We start from the raw sequence: 13,609 nt of genomic DNA, 5'->3' as shown, positions 1-13,609 counted from the left end.
ACAGTCCTCTCCCCATTCCCCTCCCCAGTGGTCTGCCATCAGCCCAGGCACAGAAAAGAACCTCACTAACAAAGGCTGGAATGGGTCACAGGCACAGGCTTTAATAGATGACGAGGATCATTGGTTGGCCATGAGTTGCAGTCCTATGGGTGAACAAGCCAGGGCTGGAGCATCAGTATCTGGGAAACACAGATCTTTGTGGTGGTGTCCAGAGTCCAGACCACTGAGGAGGTGGGGCCCACGTGGATGAATCCATAACCGGCAGGCCAGGTTCTACTATGACCCCAAGCAGAGCACCAGCCCCTGTGGCCGCCTGCCCCACTGTACGCTCTGCTATGTCATGTGACCCAAAGCAGGTGGGGAACGGGGGCAGGGAATGCGCATCAGGGTGCAGAAAGGGCAGGGACGGGACAGAGCCCGAGGGAAAGCCGGGGCCACCTCTGAGGAAGACCTGGCCCCATCCCCTCCCCACTCCTACTGAGACCTTCCTCTGCAGGCAGTAGGGCCTGCCGGGCCTGGGGCTGAGCGCTGGGAAGGAGGGGCGGGTGTGAAGGGGGAAGGCAAATGGGTGGAGCCAGGGCTGGAGCTGGCTCAGAGCCCTGGGGAAGGAGCGGACCCTCCCGACCTGGGTTAAGGCAGAGGGGGAGGAAGTCAGCTCTCAACCCCAGAATCACCTGCTTCCTCTCACTCTAGCACCAGTGGAGGGGAGGCTCCACCAGTGGAGGGGAGCTCCAGCAGCTGGCGAGGGACATGGTCAGATGCAGGACAGAGCAGACCGGTCCTGGCACAGGCCAGGGGCTGGAGACACTCGACACTGAGGACTGGCACACCACCCGCACCGTCAACTGAGGCTCCCTCAGGGCTGGGCTTGGCATCTATCAGAGAAGGGTCTGGGGTCCTTGTCCCACCCGCCTCATGCCTTTGCCAGGCAGGATAGGGCAAAAGAACAATAGCGGTTGCATTTCATTTAAAACTACTGCTTCATTCAAAACAAAAACAAAAACAAAAACAAACAAAAATCCAGCTCTGAACACGAAGCATTATATCCAAGAAAGACACCTTGACATTTTTTGCTTTATTAAACCTCATTCACTGGGAATTTCCAAAGCACTTTGTGGTGCCCAGACCTGTGTGCCAGGGCTTTGGGGATCGGGAGAAGTCTAAGGCACAGGCCCCGCCCTGGCACACGGCTCCTTCTCCCTGGGAAGGCAGCTCCACTGGTGAAAGGCCACTGAGCAAGTCCAGACCCTGAGGACAGCGAAGGCCCCAGGGCCGAAGCCTGAGAGCGTCACGCCGCACTGGCAGTGGAGGGCGGCACAGGCTGGGAGCCCTCCCCAGGCCCAGGCTGAGCTGTGGGGCGCGCTATGACCCAGTTTGCGGAGAGCTGCATGAAGAACGCTGGCTCTGTGCCCAGAGGCCCAAGAAGGCCATGGACTGGGCTGGCCTTTCCTGGGAAAGGAAGAGGGAGGAAGAGCTGGGGCCTGGCAGGGCCATCTGTACCCGGAGAGGCGGGGTTGGGCCTGACTGCTCCCTTTAGAGCTCACAACAAGAGGGGGCTCAGGAGAGACTTGCATGAGAACACGCCAGACAGCCAGTCTCCTGCTCAGGACCCCTCTCCTGGGAGACCCACCCACACCCTGCAGGCCCCCACGAGCCACAAGGAGCAGAGACCCTGGAGTAATTTGGCTTGGGGACTTCCCCTGACCCCAGGCCCAGGCCAGCCAGTCACCCAGGCTACTGCTTAAGGAAGGGAAAGGGGAGGATTCTGGTCACTCCTTCTTACTATGCCAACCGAGGCAGAGGAGGGCTAGAGGCCCAGGCCCAGTTTGGGTCTGTGCTGGGGCTGGTAGAACCCATGGGCAGGAAGTTTCCCTGCCCCATGCAATACCTCAATGGGGCCCCACGTGTCTTGCTCCATTCTTGGGGCTGGCAAGGCATCCTGGTTGGCAAGGCATCTCCACACCCTCCCTCCCTTCCGTGTCCATGGAGAACAGGACAGCTGGGCTCCACTTCCTAGGGTGAGAGCCACCCCTGCAGCCTGCAGGGTTCTACTGTGGCCCCACTGCCCAGGAGAAAATAAACAATGCAATTCTGGGTGCTGTGACCCTGGCTTCCACCTGGCCTTCCTTGGGGGTGGGGAGGTTCTGACCCTGCGGGGCACAGTCCCCTCCCTTCACACAGATGTCCCTATAGGCAGGTCTGTCGGGCCAGGGGCCAGCATGGAAGGATCAGAAGAGGCTGGGGGTGGCCTGGGCCGGTGCGGTATGCTCCCAGATGTACCGTAAGATGTCCATCTCGTCCATGGCTTGGATCTGCTCCTGCGGCTTCTGCTGCCCAGCCACAGCTTCAGATGGGCCCGCTTTGGGGGGAAGAGCTGGTTTTCTGGGTATTGCCGGCTTAGCTGCCACTGGTGGCTTGGGCTTGGGCTGGGGCTGGGGCTTGGGTTTGGACTCAGCCCCCAGGTTCAGAATCTGGTCCAAGTCCTCTTCAACTCTAGGGAACCACAGGGAGGAACCCTGAGCATAACACTGCACCCCGCGAAAGGAACAAGACCCCAGGCAATGCCACTGCCCATACAGGGCTGGGCAACAGCAGGGAGCCCAGCCTAGGTCTAGGCAAGGCCCCGCCCCACCCCACCCCACCCCATCCCACTCCGGCCCATCCACACGTTCTATCCAGAGGAGACATGGAAGGCCAGGGCTCTCCTTCCGTCCAACCCACAGCAAAGTAGGCACAGGGCAGGCCCCGCACAACCTCCTGAGAGTTGCTCTTCAGGTGATCCCACCTGACACACGCTGGCTTCTGTAGGGGGCTTTCCTTCCAACCCCTTTAGAAATAACCACCAGCTACTATGTACAGAGTCCCTGCTGTGTGCCAAGCACTTCAGACACGTTATCACATTTCATCCTCAAAACACCACTCTGGGGAGGCACGACTGCATTTCCATCCTGCAGGCGAGGACGCTGGAGTCCCAGGAGGCTGAGTGACCCCAAGAGGACAGCATGTGACAGTGCCTTTGTTGGAAGGAACAGGACATCGGCCCTCAGAAGCTGAGCCCTCATCCAAAGCAAGTTCAACCAGACAAAGAATCACCAGGGGCATTGAGCCATGGTGGCGCAGGGTCGGCCCACCCACAGTGCCCCTCTGTGGGCCATGTAGGTGCTAGACAGAGCCCAGCGAGAGCTGAGGATGGCCTCAGCCAGGGCCCATCAAGACTGCCATGGCCCCAGACCTCTGATCTCCCACTGGTGGGCAGGAAAAAAGCCCTGGCAGTGTTACCACTGCTCAGGACCATCCCTGGGTGCTGATGGCCAGAAAAAGACCAGGCCACTGATTCTCCCGAACTTGATTTCTGGAGACCAGGTGCACAGTGGAAGACTCATTCAATCCATTCCAACCACAGCACTGCGCTGAACACCCATGAGGGCCAGAGATTTCCACATTTCACTAACCCATTTAATAATCTCCAAACACTGTGTGGTGGCAGAGATTAGCCCTGTTTTACAGATGTGAAAACTGAGGTGCAGAGAGGCGAGGGGCCTTGCCCTGAGACCCGCAGCTAGTGTGAGGATGATCACACATGGCCTGCATGTGGCTGGTTCTCTGGTGTGTGTTCACCTGCCTGGGGCACCTGGGCTCCAGGGAGAGGCTTCCCCTTGTCCTAGCGAGCATCTCTGCATGTATTGCTCAGCCATGCTGCAACCAGGTGAGGGAGGGCACGGGCACTGCAGGCGGAAGACCTGATGCCCACTGAGCCTCTACAAGCTTCGGCTTCTCATCTACAAGCAGGAGTAACAGTGTCAGCTGGCCGTGCTGCATGGAGCTGTGCACGGAAGCACAGCACTGTGGGTGGAGAACTGGCTTCTGATCCTCACCCTGCAACTCCTCCATCAGGCGGCGCAGGCCACTCCTCCCTGCTCCTCACTCTCTTCTTCTATAAAGTGGGATTGTACTTGCTCTATCACCCTCACAGGGATTCTTACAGAATCCCTGTGGATTCAGGATCAAGTAAGACAACACAAGGAAAGTAGTTTCCAAACATATAGGAAGGCTGCGTGTACTGAGGTCTACTGACAGCCCCAGGGGCTGAGCAAGCAGGAATAAGACACAGAAAAGCAGCACCTCAATCCACAGTGCAGGGCACCCCCAGACCCGTCAGGCAGGGGCCACGCGATTACAAAGGCCTGGAAAGACGGTGGTGAAGTCCAGAGAAAGGAGTGAGCCCTTGGGCCAGAGCAAGCTGGGAAGACTTCCTGAGAAGGTGGGCCTTTTCAGAAGGGTGAGCCTGGCGTGAATAGGGGATAGAGTTCTGGAGAAGGGAGCAGAGACCAGAGGTATGGAGGTGGCCATGAGAACGAACAGGAAGAACCACGCAGGCTCACAAGCAGAGGCTTCCTGCCCTGGGCAGTGTATCCCAATGGCGGGGACATCAGAAGGGCCAGGCAGGGGCAGGGATAGAGAGATGCCTCTGATCAGGACAACTCCTGGCACCACCAGGCCTGGCAGAGCCTGAGTGAGTATGGAGGTGCCCAGCGCAGCACCCCCAGGGCTGGGTGCCTGCTTGGAGCCAGCTGTGGAAGGAGCTCTGGACATCCTGCCTGCTTCCTGGGTTGACCTCCTGTGACAGGGCACAAACTCCAGAGAGAATTCAGAGTCTGCTTGGATGGCAGATAAATGAATAAAAGGTGTCCTTCTTGAACAAACCCAGAGATAGCCCAAGCTGGGCCTTCATAGACAGATCAGCTGCCTCGGGGTAGAGGCGATTTCAGGAGGGGTCACTCATGGCCAGGCTGCTCCTGGTCACCTAAGGTCAGAAGTGCCAGAGCTCCCTCCAAGTGGCGGCCCTTCCTTGACTCCCCGGGGCAGGTGCCAGCTCCACTGGCATGAGGCAGCCTCTACTGAAGGCTGAGGGTACCTAGGAAGAGTTCAAAGGGACTGAATTATCCTCAAATAGAGGCCTTTTGGAAAATAAAGCAGCTGCTAGAAGCTTATGTCAGATTTCAGAATTATCCTGCTGGGCAAAGCAGTGACTCTTTGGAACTAATCAGTGGCTGGACTTGCTCCCAGGTGGGAGGTGTACATGGGTGGTCAGCCACGGTGGGAGGTGGCGTAGCTGCTCTCAGGATACAGGTGGCCGCAAGGCACCCCTTTTCCAAACACCCTATTTCTGAGTCATGACTGGGACTGGCTCTCACTGGTGCAAGGTCCAGCTCCCTTCTCTTCCAGGCCACACTGGTGTGGGGTCAACCAGTGAGGGTAAGGGAGCTCTAAGATCCCAGCCTCCTCCTTCTCCCTGGGTCCCTGCGAAGACAAGACTCACCTAAAGGTCTAGACTAGAGGCCTTGCCTGGTGTGGCTGCACAGCCAGAAGGAACGAAGGCCTCTCAGCCTCCACCTGCTCAGTGTACACCCCATGCTGCCTCAGGGTGGCTGAGGTGAGTGACAGAATGAACAAAGGGGTGAAAGCAGGAATAAATGAATGACTATCAGAACGTTCTCTATTATGAGGAAGCCCAATTACTCCCTGGATAGTCATAGGACAGACAAAAAGAATGTATGTGATTCCTGCTCTCAAGAAGCTAATCCTAGTGATAAAGCTCTTTTAGAATTGGTCTGAATTTAAAAGAAGAAAAGCAGCTAATCCTTTCATTAGCAGATGTCTGCTAAAGTGAAGGTGGGGGTGCGTGACCCACACTGTTGAGCAAGGATTCCCAAAGCGCTCTGCCAGAGCTGAGAGGCACCCCAGAGGAGGGGCCCAGGGATGAGGAAGAATTTGGCAGGCTGAGGCAGGCTGATCACAAGGTCAGGAGTTCAAGACCAGCCTGGCCAATATGGTGAAACCCCATCTCTACTAAAAACACAAAAATTATCTGGGTGTGGTGGTGGGCGCCTGCAATCCCCGCTACTTGGGAGGCTGAGGCAGGGGAATTGCTTGAACCTGGGAGGCGGAGGTTACAGTGGGCCGAGATCTCACCACCACACTCCAGCCTGGGGGATAAGAATGAGACTCTGTCTCAAAAAAAAAAAAAAAAAAAATCATGAAGTGCTGTGGGTGCGGGTCTGTGCAATATGAGCCCGCAGGAGCCCTGCTTCATGTGGCCATTTCCCCAGCTCATCGGGCCACAGAACCCCTTTGAAGGTAGCCTTTTACCACCCCATGGTACCATGTTCTGCAGAACACAGGTTGGGAAGTAACAGATTTAGAATAACCTAGGCCAGAAAGGTCCCATGAGAGCCACCCCACTGGACACGTGGACTCCTAGACATGCTCGGTCTGGCCCTGCCGCTCCCCAGGAAGACTCTACTATTCCATTTCCCTGTGCCTCGGTTTCCCTATAACAAAATAACAACAATCCTGGTTTCTCCCAGCCCGCCGAGATGTCAGCAACAAGGACACAGGACGAGAGTGAACAGATGCCAGGGGCCTTGGGGACATGTAAATACTAGAAGCCATCACGGTGACTCAGGCTTGGTGGGCACTTGGAGGGCTATGTAATAGCCAGAGGCTGCTAATGAGGGGTGCAGATGACAGCCTCCAGGCCCAGCATGCACTGGTGTCACATGAGCGGCTCCTGGAAAGAGGTGGCCTGGCTTCCTGTGAATCCCAGGCATAGCCCTGTGTCCTGGAGCGTGGAGGAGGAGCTGGAGACACACACAACACTGAGCCTGCTGAGAATGTGGCCAGTGCAGGCAAAGGCCTGGGGAGAACTGGGGGACTGGTGGGGAGGTGGATCACCCAGCTGAGAGCTCAGACAGACCCTGATGAAGTGGAGAGGCCAGGACAGGGGCAGAGCAAAGCTGTGGCCTTAGGCAGGTGGCCTCCCACACTCGATTTCTTATAATATGGAGAAAATAGCATCTACCTTAGGGGGCTGTTGTGAGGATTACATAAGAGAGCATGTAAGGAGTCCGGCTTACTGCGTACATAGCAAGGGCTCGGGAAACAGGAGCCGCCACTTGCACAGGTTCTGCCAGTTGACCTCCATGTGACAGCTTCTGTCAAAGCCTCTGACGGGACCCCCCCGGCAGAGGCCACCACCAGGACACCTGCACTTCGCCTCTGATGGGGTCCTACTGGAAGAGGCCATCACCAGGACACCTGTATTTCACTCCCTCTCTGGGTGGGCTGCATGCTGCCATGAGTCAGTTTAATTTGTTCCCAAACCTGCTCTTGCAATTATGTAATTATTTACATAAACCATTAAAATATGATTGTGAAAAGAAAGACTGGCTGTGCACACAAAGTTCTCTCTTTCTGGAAATGGCTGAGCAGCCCTGGACTGTGGTTCCCCCCTCGAGCCCCCTTCACCACCTCTCACCCAGTGTGCACCCATGGGTTTCTACCTTCCACAGCCCTGGGGTCCTCCCCACAGAGGAGGCTGGGGCCAAGGCTGGGCAATGCCCCATAGGAGCCGGGCCCTTGGCTCTGTCCAGGACACTCTCAGAGCTGCCAAGCTCCACTGGGGACAGGTGGTACCTGAACAGTTCCTTGGAGGTGTCCCTGTGGCCGAGGCTGGGCGTGGGCCCTCCACTCTCACAGGCGGCCGGCAGCAGGAGGGAGTCACCCAGGGGGACAGCCCCGCCGAGGTCAGGATCTTCAAACAGCTTCAGGGCTGTGGGAAGGCGGCAGCAGGGTAGTCAGAGGAAGTCCTGGCCTGTCTTCAGCTACCCAAGGTACAAGGTGGAGAAGGCCTGACCCAGCCTCCCGGGGCACCCAGGAGAGAGTGAGCAAGGGATAAGACAGAAAACCAGAGAAATGGGCCAGGTCAGGGCAGGAGGAGGTGAGGACAAGCTCACAGAGGCTTGGGACAGCTGTCTGCCTTGGCCTCTGCTGCCCGGCACCTGTGCCAGAGCTGGCCGACAGCATCACTCCAGTTTGAAGTTCTCATGGGCTTCCTGCTGCTCTTAGGAGGTTACATCCTCTTGGGCTCACTGCGCCAGGGATCTCGTCATCCAGTCCAGCTGATCTTACTGCGCCTGCTCACTGCACCCGGCCTTCAACAAGCATTTACTGAGTACTACCCACCGGCTTGGGCTGCTCTCTCTCTCTGCTGGGGTGCCACGGCATGTGGCTGCTGCCTTCAGGAAGCCTGGGTCTCCTCCCCACACCCTCTCGCAAGTGAGCTGATTGGGGCTGCCCTTGGAGAATGCCGATCACAGCTGCTGTACTTGGGGTCCCCTGCTTCAGCCAGCCTGGCAGACTCCACTGACCTTCCAGGATCCAGCTCAAGGAGGGCCCCCGCCCCACCCCAGGAGGTCTTCTGGGGAGCCCCACAGGAATTGGAGCTTCTGCTCAGCCTGTCATAGACTCGTGCTGTTCTGCAACTGTCAGGTGATGACCTGTCTCCCCACAGGACCCCATGGCCCTCGGGCTAGGGACTGGGTCTCGCTCCTCAGCATGTTCTTAGGCCTGGCCCTGGGTGAGGGCTCACCAAGTGTGGACTGAATTAGTGGGTGGCATCAATTCCCCCAACCAGAGGACAACCTGGGCATGTGAGGAAAGGGACCCAGGGATGAGGGGAGATGTCCCAAGGCCACTGGATTTTCCCTGTGGCCAACTCTGCACAAAGCCCTCCAGGGAATCTGTGCCAGTGACACAGAATCCCATTAAATCCAAACCTATAGTCACACACATGCCACAGGCAGGCCCTGTCACTTTTCACACAAATGGTGCCTGGAAGCCCAGGGCCCACATGTGCCCACAGATGTCACGAAAGCACTTCTCAAAGCAGCAAAGATAACCATCCTCCTTTTCTGCGGGATGTTTAGAAGAGACTCACAGCCTGGGAATGTTCCACCCTGTGAGGAACCACGTGTGAGGCTCAATTCCTCCAGCAGGAGAGCTCCCTCCAAAGCTGAATCTATATCATGTCTAGACAGGAAAGGGGGGATATGGGTCCTATTCACGCTGGGTGAGTCCAGACCCTGCCTGATGATGGGGCTGGGCACAGAGAGGACACCAGGAGCAAAGGGAGCAGACCCTGGGGCTCTACTTACAGTCCATGGATGACGTGTCCTCTGAGAGGCCCTGCGGGGACAGCTTTGTGCCTGGGCCAAAGAGCCCCTCGTTGGGGTCCATCTCCTCGTCAAAGATGGTGAGCCGGGGCGAGGGCTTGGCTTTCACAGCCACTTTGGGATGTTTCTTGGGCTTCTTGGAGCTGGAGAATCACAGACAAAGCACAAGGTGAGGACTTTCCATGAGCCTCCAGGTGGCCTGGTCAGACCCACACAGGCCTGGGCCCCACAGGCTGGATGCCATGGGTCAGAAAAGACCAGGCCAGAGGGACCAGGGAAGGCCTGGAGTGGGCCACCTAGAGCAGCCAGGCAGGTGGCAGTGGGGTCACTCTGAAATCCCAGTCACATGGCCAAGGGAAGGACAGGTCCTCCATCCCAGGGGAGAAAAGCAGGCCAGTGACGGTGGCTGAGGAGCAGGTTTTCCCAATGAGAGTAGTGAGGCCTGTGCTACTATGGGCAGCTGTGCCCTGTGCTCAAGAAATGACCACTGTTGGGAGGAGCAGGTGGCTGCCAGGACTGGACAATGGCTGCCAGACAACCCCGCCCGCAGACTCCTTCAGGCCTCGGGTCTGCCATGTGGTCACAGGACAGAGATCCGCTCCCGTTCTGCAGGTGGAGACAGCTGCCTGGTCTCAGGGTCTCAGCACCTGGGGGCCAGGCTCAGAGAACTGCACTCCACAGTCACTTGGAAATGGGGGTGGACCCAGTCTTGAGCCACAGAGCTCAGGGCTGGGCCCAGGAGGGCAGAAAGCAGCCTTGGGAAGTGCCCTATTGCTTCCTTTGCCTGGTGAAACCACCATTGTTCTAGTTAATCCTTGGGTTCCACGGGGCAGCCCCGCTCCTTCAGGAAGCCTCTCTGAGACCTGGCGCCCCCCTTGGCTCTGCCACCCCAGGTCCCATTATGGTACACTTGCCGACTGGCTGAGGAGGTCCTGCTCTGGGCCAGACCCACTGTGAGAAACCAGGACGGCGCAGGAGGGAAGCTTCTAGGGTGCTGGAGTACTTTAGTTTTGACCCAGGCATTGGTTACGCGGCGGATCCGCAGACGCGCAGGGAACGGAATGCTCAGGATCTGTGTACATTACCGTCAGTGATACTGCCAGTAAGTAAACACACTGGAGTTTACTTCAACAAGTTACTTTAACAGGCATCCAATCCCTGCTGATGCCTGTTAGCCATTTTCGGGTTCCTAAAAATAATGAGAATATGCTCTTTACTGGAAACTGAAATTCCATGTGCCCGTCTGCCTGGCGGGCAGTTCCACTGGACTGAGGTCACTCGGTGAGGTCACCATCTGAGCTCATGTTGGTAATACTCTGCAGCAAAACTGCGGCGAGAGGCTGCCTACACAACGATACAGACTAACCAGTGGCAGATAAAAATAGCAGAGTGGCCCTGAGTGCTAGCAGGGCACGGCCCTCCAAGGTGACCATTCCCACAGTGTGGAGTCTGAGGCTGGCAGAATCCCAGGCACCCAGATGAGGCGAGGAGAAACTATGAGGGTCAGGAAGGCTACCTGCTGGAAGGCTGAGGGACAGAGCACCCCTCCGGGCTCAGGGCCCAGTCCCAGGGTAAGGATCTCCGCAGGGCTTGTGTGCTGGATAAGGAAACAGTGGTCCAGAGAAGCTGAGTGTCTGCCCAAGGCTACATAGCAAGTGAGGGACAGGCAGGCAGATTGAGGATGGTCATGATTGTGGTCCTATCCTCTTGTCCCCTCCAAATGTCCCATGAGGAAGGTAATACAGGATGCAGCAGGGATAATGGGATTGATCCTGTTGTTCTCTGGGGAAAAAGTGGCATGTTTCAAGGGTACTGATGGGGAGCAGAGATGCAGCGGCAGAAACCGCGCCAGGAAGGCCCATCTGCCTGGTCCTGTGCTTTCTCCACCCAGCTGAGGGAACCAGGGACCCCCTCCGGTGTGCACCACCCTCAGGCCCTGCCTGTGGTGCTCGAGGCCACGTGGAGGGAGCCTGGATTCTCTGCCCTAAGGACAAGTGCTTTCCAGAAACCTTCAGCTTCTGCTCCTCTCAGAGCTGGAGGAGCCAGGGCTCGCCCACTCTTACTCAGACATTCTCTCCTTCATTCTCACCAATCGGGCAGAGCCAGCTCAGTTCTTATGACTCCTAGTAAGTGGGTACCAAACAGGGGCCATGGCTTCCTGGGGCAGACAGCAGAGCTGACCCCAGCCAAGACCCACCGAGTCGGAAACCCCAAGCAGGCCCAGGAGACTGTTTAGTCTCCCATGGAATTCCACGGTCAGCCAGGCTTCCAGCCGCTGTTCTGCCCTGATGCTTCTCTCCACTTCATTCCCCATCTCCACCGCCCTTTGTGTGGCCCTTGCTCCTGGACCCAGCAGGCACTGCGGTGGGGAAGGGTAGAGAGCTCCCCTGACCCCTACCTGGGTGGCAGTTCCCAGGGAGGGCAGGCCCGAGGCCGCTCTGCATCTCCCCCAGCAGCAGCTCCATGCCACACCCCTCACTGTCCCCTCAGAAACAAGCAGGCCCTCCCTGGCTCCTGGGGACCAAAGTTGCATCATGCCCAGCCCCGGGACCCTCAGGACAGGGAGAGAGCAAGCAGCTTCGCATCAATCAGAAATCAGAGGGCATGCAGAAGCAAGCGAGCCGTTTGAAGAATAAAGGAAGCGAGAGAGAACAAGCCTGATGAGGTCTTGAGAAGCCGTGGTGCCCCTTCCTGCCCCTGCTCCTGGTCCTGACAGTACACACGAGGCCTGACTTTCCTTCCATGTGAGTTTCTCCTCCAACTGGATCAAGTTCTTGTTTTTCTCCCTAAAGACATGTTTGCCCTTTTGTTGTCTTGAACTGAAAGAAAGTGGATCCACAGCACACACAGGCGGCTTGGGTAGGTACAGTCTGTTTTATCCTACCCCCACCCCACCCACGCCGCCTGGGCTGCCCTCTCCACCTCCCCAGCCCTCCAGACCCATCTCAAGGGGAATCAAGGAAGAAGCAGGAAATAAGGAGTTTTGGTGCCTAAAAGCCCCAGGGTCCTGTCCTGAGCTGCCCAAAACTTTCAGGCTCTAGGGACTTAGTAACGTGCCTGGTCTGGAACAGATGCCTTGATAAACTCTGCATGAGAGGATGGGTGACAGATGGCAGGGAGGAGGGAAGGAAGGATACACAGGTGGAGGGCAGGTAGGCAGGCAGCAGGTGCCAGCACATCTCTGTCTCAGGATTCTGTTGACCTACTCCCCAAGGTGGGAGGAGCAAGGAGGGAAGAGGGACGGGCTCCCAGCCCCAGTCTCAGACAGCGCCTTCTATGGGGAAGCCCCTCCACCACACGGTCCCTCCTCAAAGATCTCCTGGTCGACTCCCCTGGCCTTTCCGCCAGGCCCTTGGCTACTCTATGAGCAACTCATTCCTTCCCTCGTGAGCACCTTCGGTGATCAGCACTCACAGAGAAACTCACACCTGCAAGAACCCGTGCTGGGAACAAGGGACCCAAGATGAGGACGACCTGCTGCTGTCCCCAGAAGCTTACGGCAGAGCAGGGTCACATAGAAACTGATCGTTATGGCCGGGAGAAGTGGGTCACGCCTCCCAGCACTTTGGGGGCTGAGGCGAGTAAATTTAAGAATAAAATATGAAAAGTGCTTTAGTTTAAAGTAGAAAGTTTGCAAGAGGCCAGGAGTTTGAGACAAGCCTGGCAAAGATGATTAAATTCCATCTCTACTAAAAATACAAAAATTAGCCCAGCATGGTGGCACACTCCTGTAATCCCAGCTACTCGGGAAGCTGAGGCAGGAGAATCTCTTGAACCTGGGCAACGTAGGTTGCAGTGAGCTCAGATCGCACCACTGCACTCCAGCCTGGGTGACAAAACGAGACTTTGTCTCGAAAAAGAAAAAAGAAAGAGAAAAAAAAAAAGAAACTTCATTAGCACACAGCATGTCCCACTCTGGTCACGGCAGAGCAAAGAGGAAAGAACCAAGCAAGACCGAGGGCTCAGGGAGGGCTTCTTGGAGGAGGTGATGTGGAGACCAGAAGTGAACTTGGTGGAATGAGAGCTAAACAGTGTCTCATGTAGAGGACCTGCAAGTCACAGTGTGAGGGTCTGCAGGAGGTGTGACGAGGACATAACTGAGAACCCAGATTCCTCTTGGTGAAAAGGGACCCCTCAGGTTTGCAGCAGAGGTAGTGCCTGGAGGGGACAGGCTGAGAGCCAGATCTCTCCAGGGAAGCTTTGCTCCTGGTCCATAGAGGAAATGACCAGAGCCAGGATGGGGAGAGCAGCGGTGGTAGGAGGGGAAGATAGGCCAGGGAGAACTTCAGAAAGCAAACGTGCTTATGAATCTGGACAGGTGATCAGCCGGTAGAAGGGAATTGTCTAGGGTGATGACAGGTTTCTGATCTCAACGAGGGGGTCAATAATTCATACGAGAGGTGTGTCACTCAGCCTCTGAGCCATTTCTTCACCCTGCTCCTAGCACAAACACCTCAGGGTTGTCATGAGCACGGAGTTGGTTCAGGTCGCACACACGGGCTATCACTCCGGGGTCCCCTCAATCCTCCCCTCCCTGGTCCTCCTCCTCCACTCCTGTATCAGCACCCACCCAGCTGTTGGCCGGCACAGCGCCT

The 13,609-nt window shown here is 56.8% G+C and overlaps 1 protein-coding gene across 2 annotated transcripts in view; it reads right to left on the bottom strand.

The window, feature by feature from the left end:
• Positions 1-1,054: 1,054 nt before the first annotated feature.
• HS1BP3 (HCLS1 binding protein 3) overlaps positions 1,055-13,609 on the bottom strand; it is a 34,773-nt gene continuing 22,218 nt past the window's right edge. For both annotated transcript variants that reach the window (XM_032294009.1, XM_032294010.1), the window contains exons 5-7: positions 8,997-9,157; positions 7,477-7,612; positions 1,055-2,493 (exon numbers count right to left, since the gene is read on the bottom strand). In XM_032294009.1, coding sequence (XP_032149900.1) covers positions 2,229-2,493; positions 7,477-7,612; positions 8,997-9,157 — 562 coding nt within the window. In that variant the 3' untranslated portion in view covers positions 1,055-2,228. The remainder of the gene's footprint in view (positions 2,494-7,476; positions 7,613-8,996; positions 9,158-13,609) is intronic.

Source organism: Sapajus apella, unplaced genomic scaffold (assembly GCF_009761245.1).
Source record: "Sapajus apella isolate SASKATOON/1434 unplaced genomic scaffold, GSC_monkey_1.0 scaffold31, whole genome shotgun sequence".
Lineage (NCBI taxonomy): Eukaryota > Metazoa > Chordata > Mammalia > Primates > Cebidae > Sapajus > Sapajus apella.
Note: the sequence above shows the minus strand (reverse complement) of the source record. Positions and strands in the feature narration are given on the sequence as shown.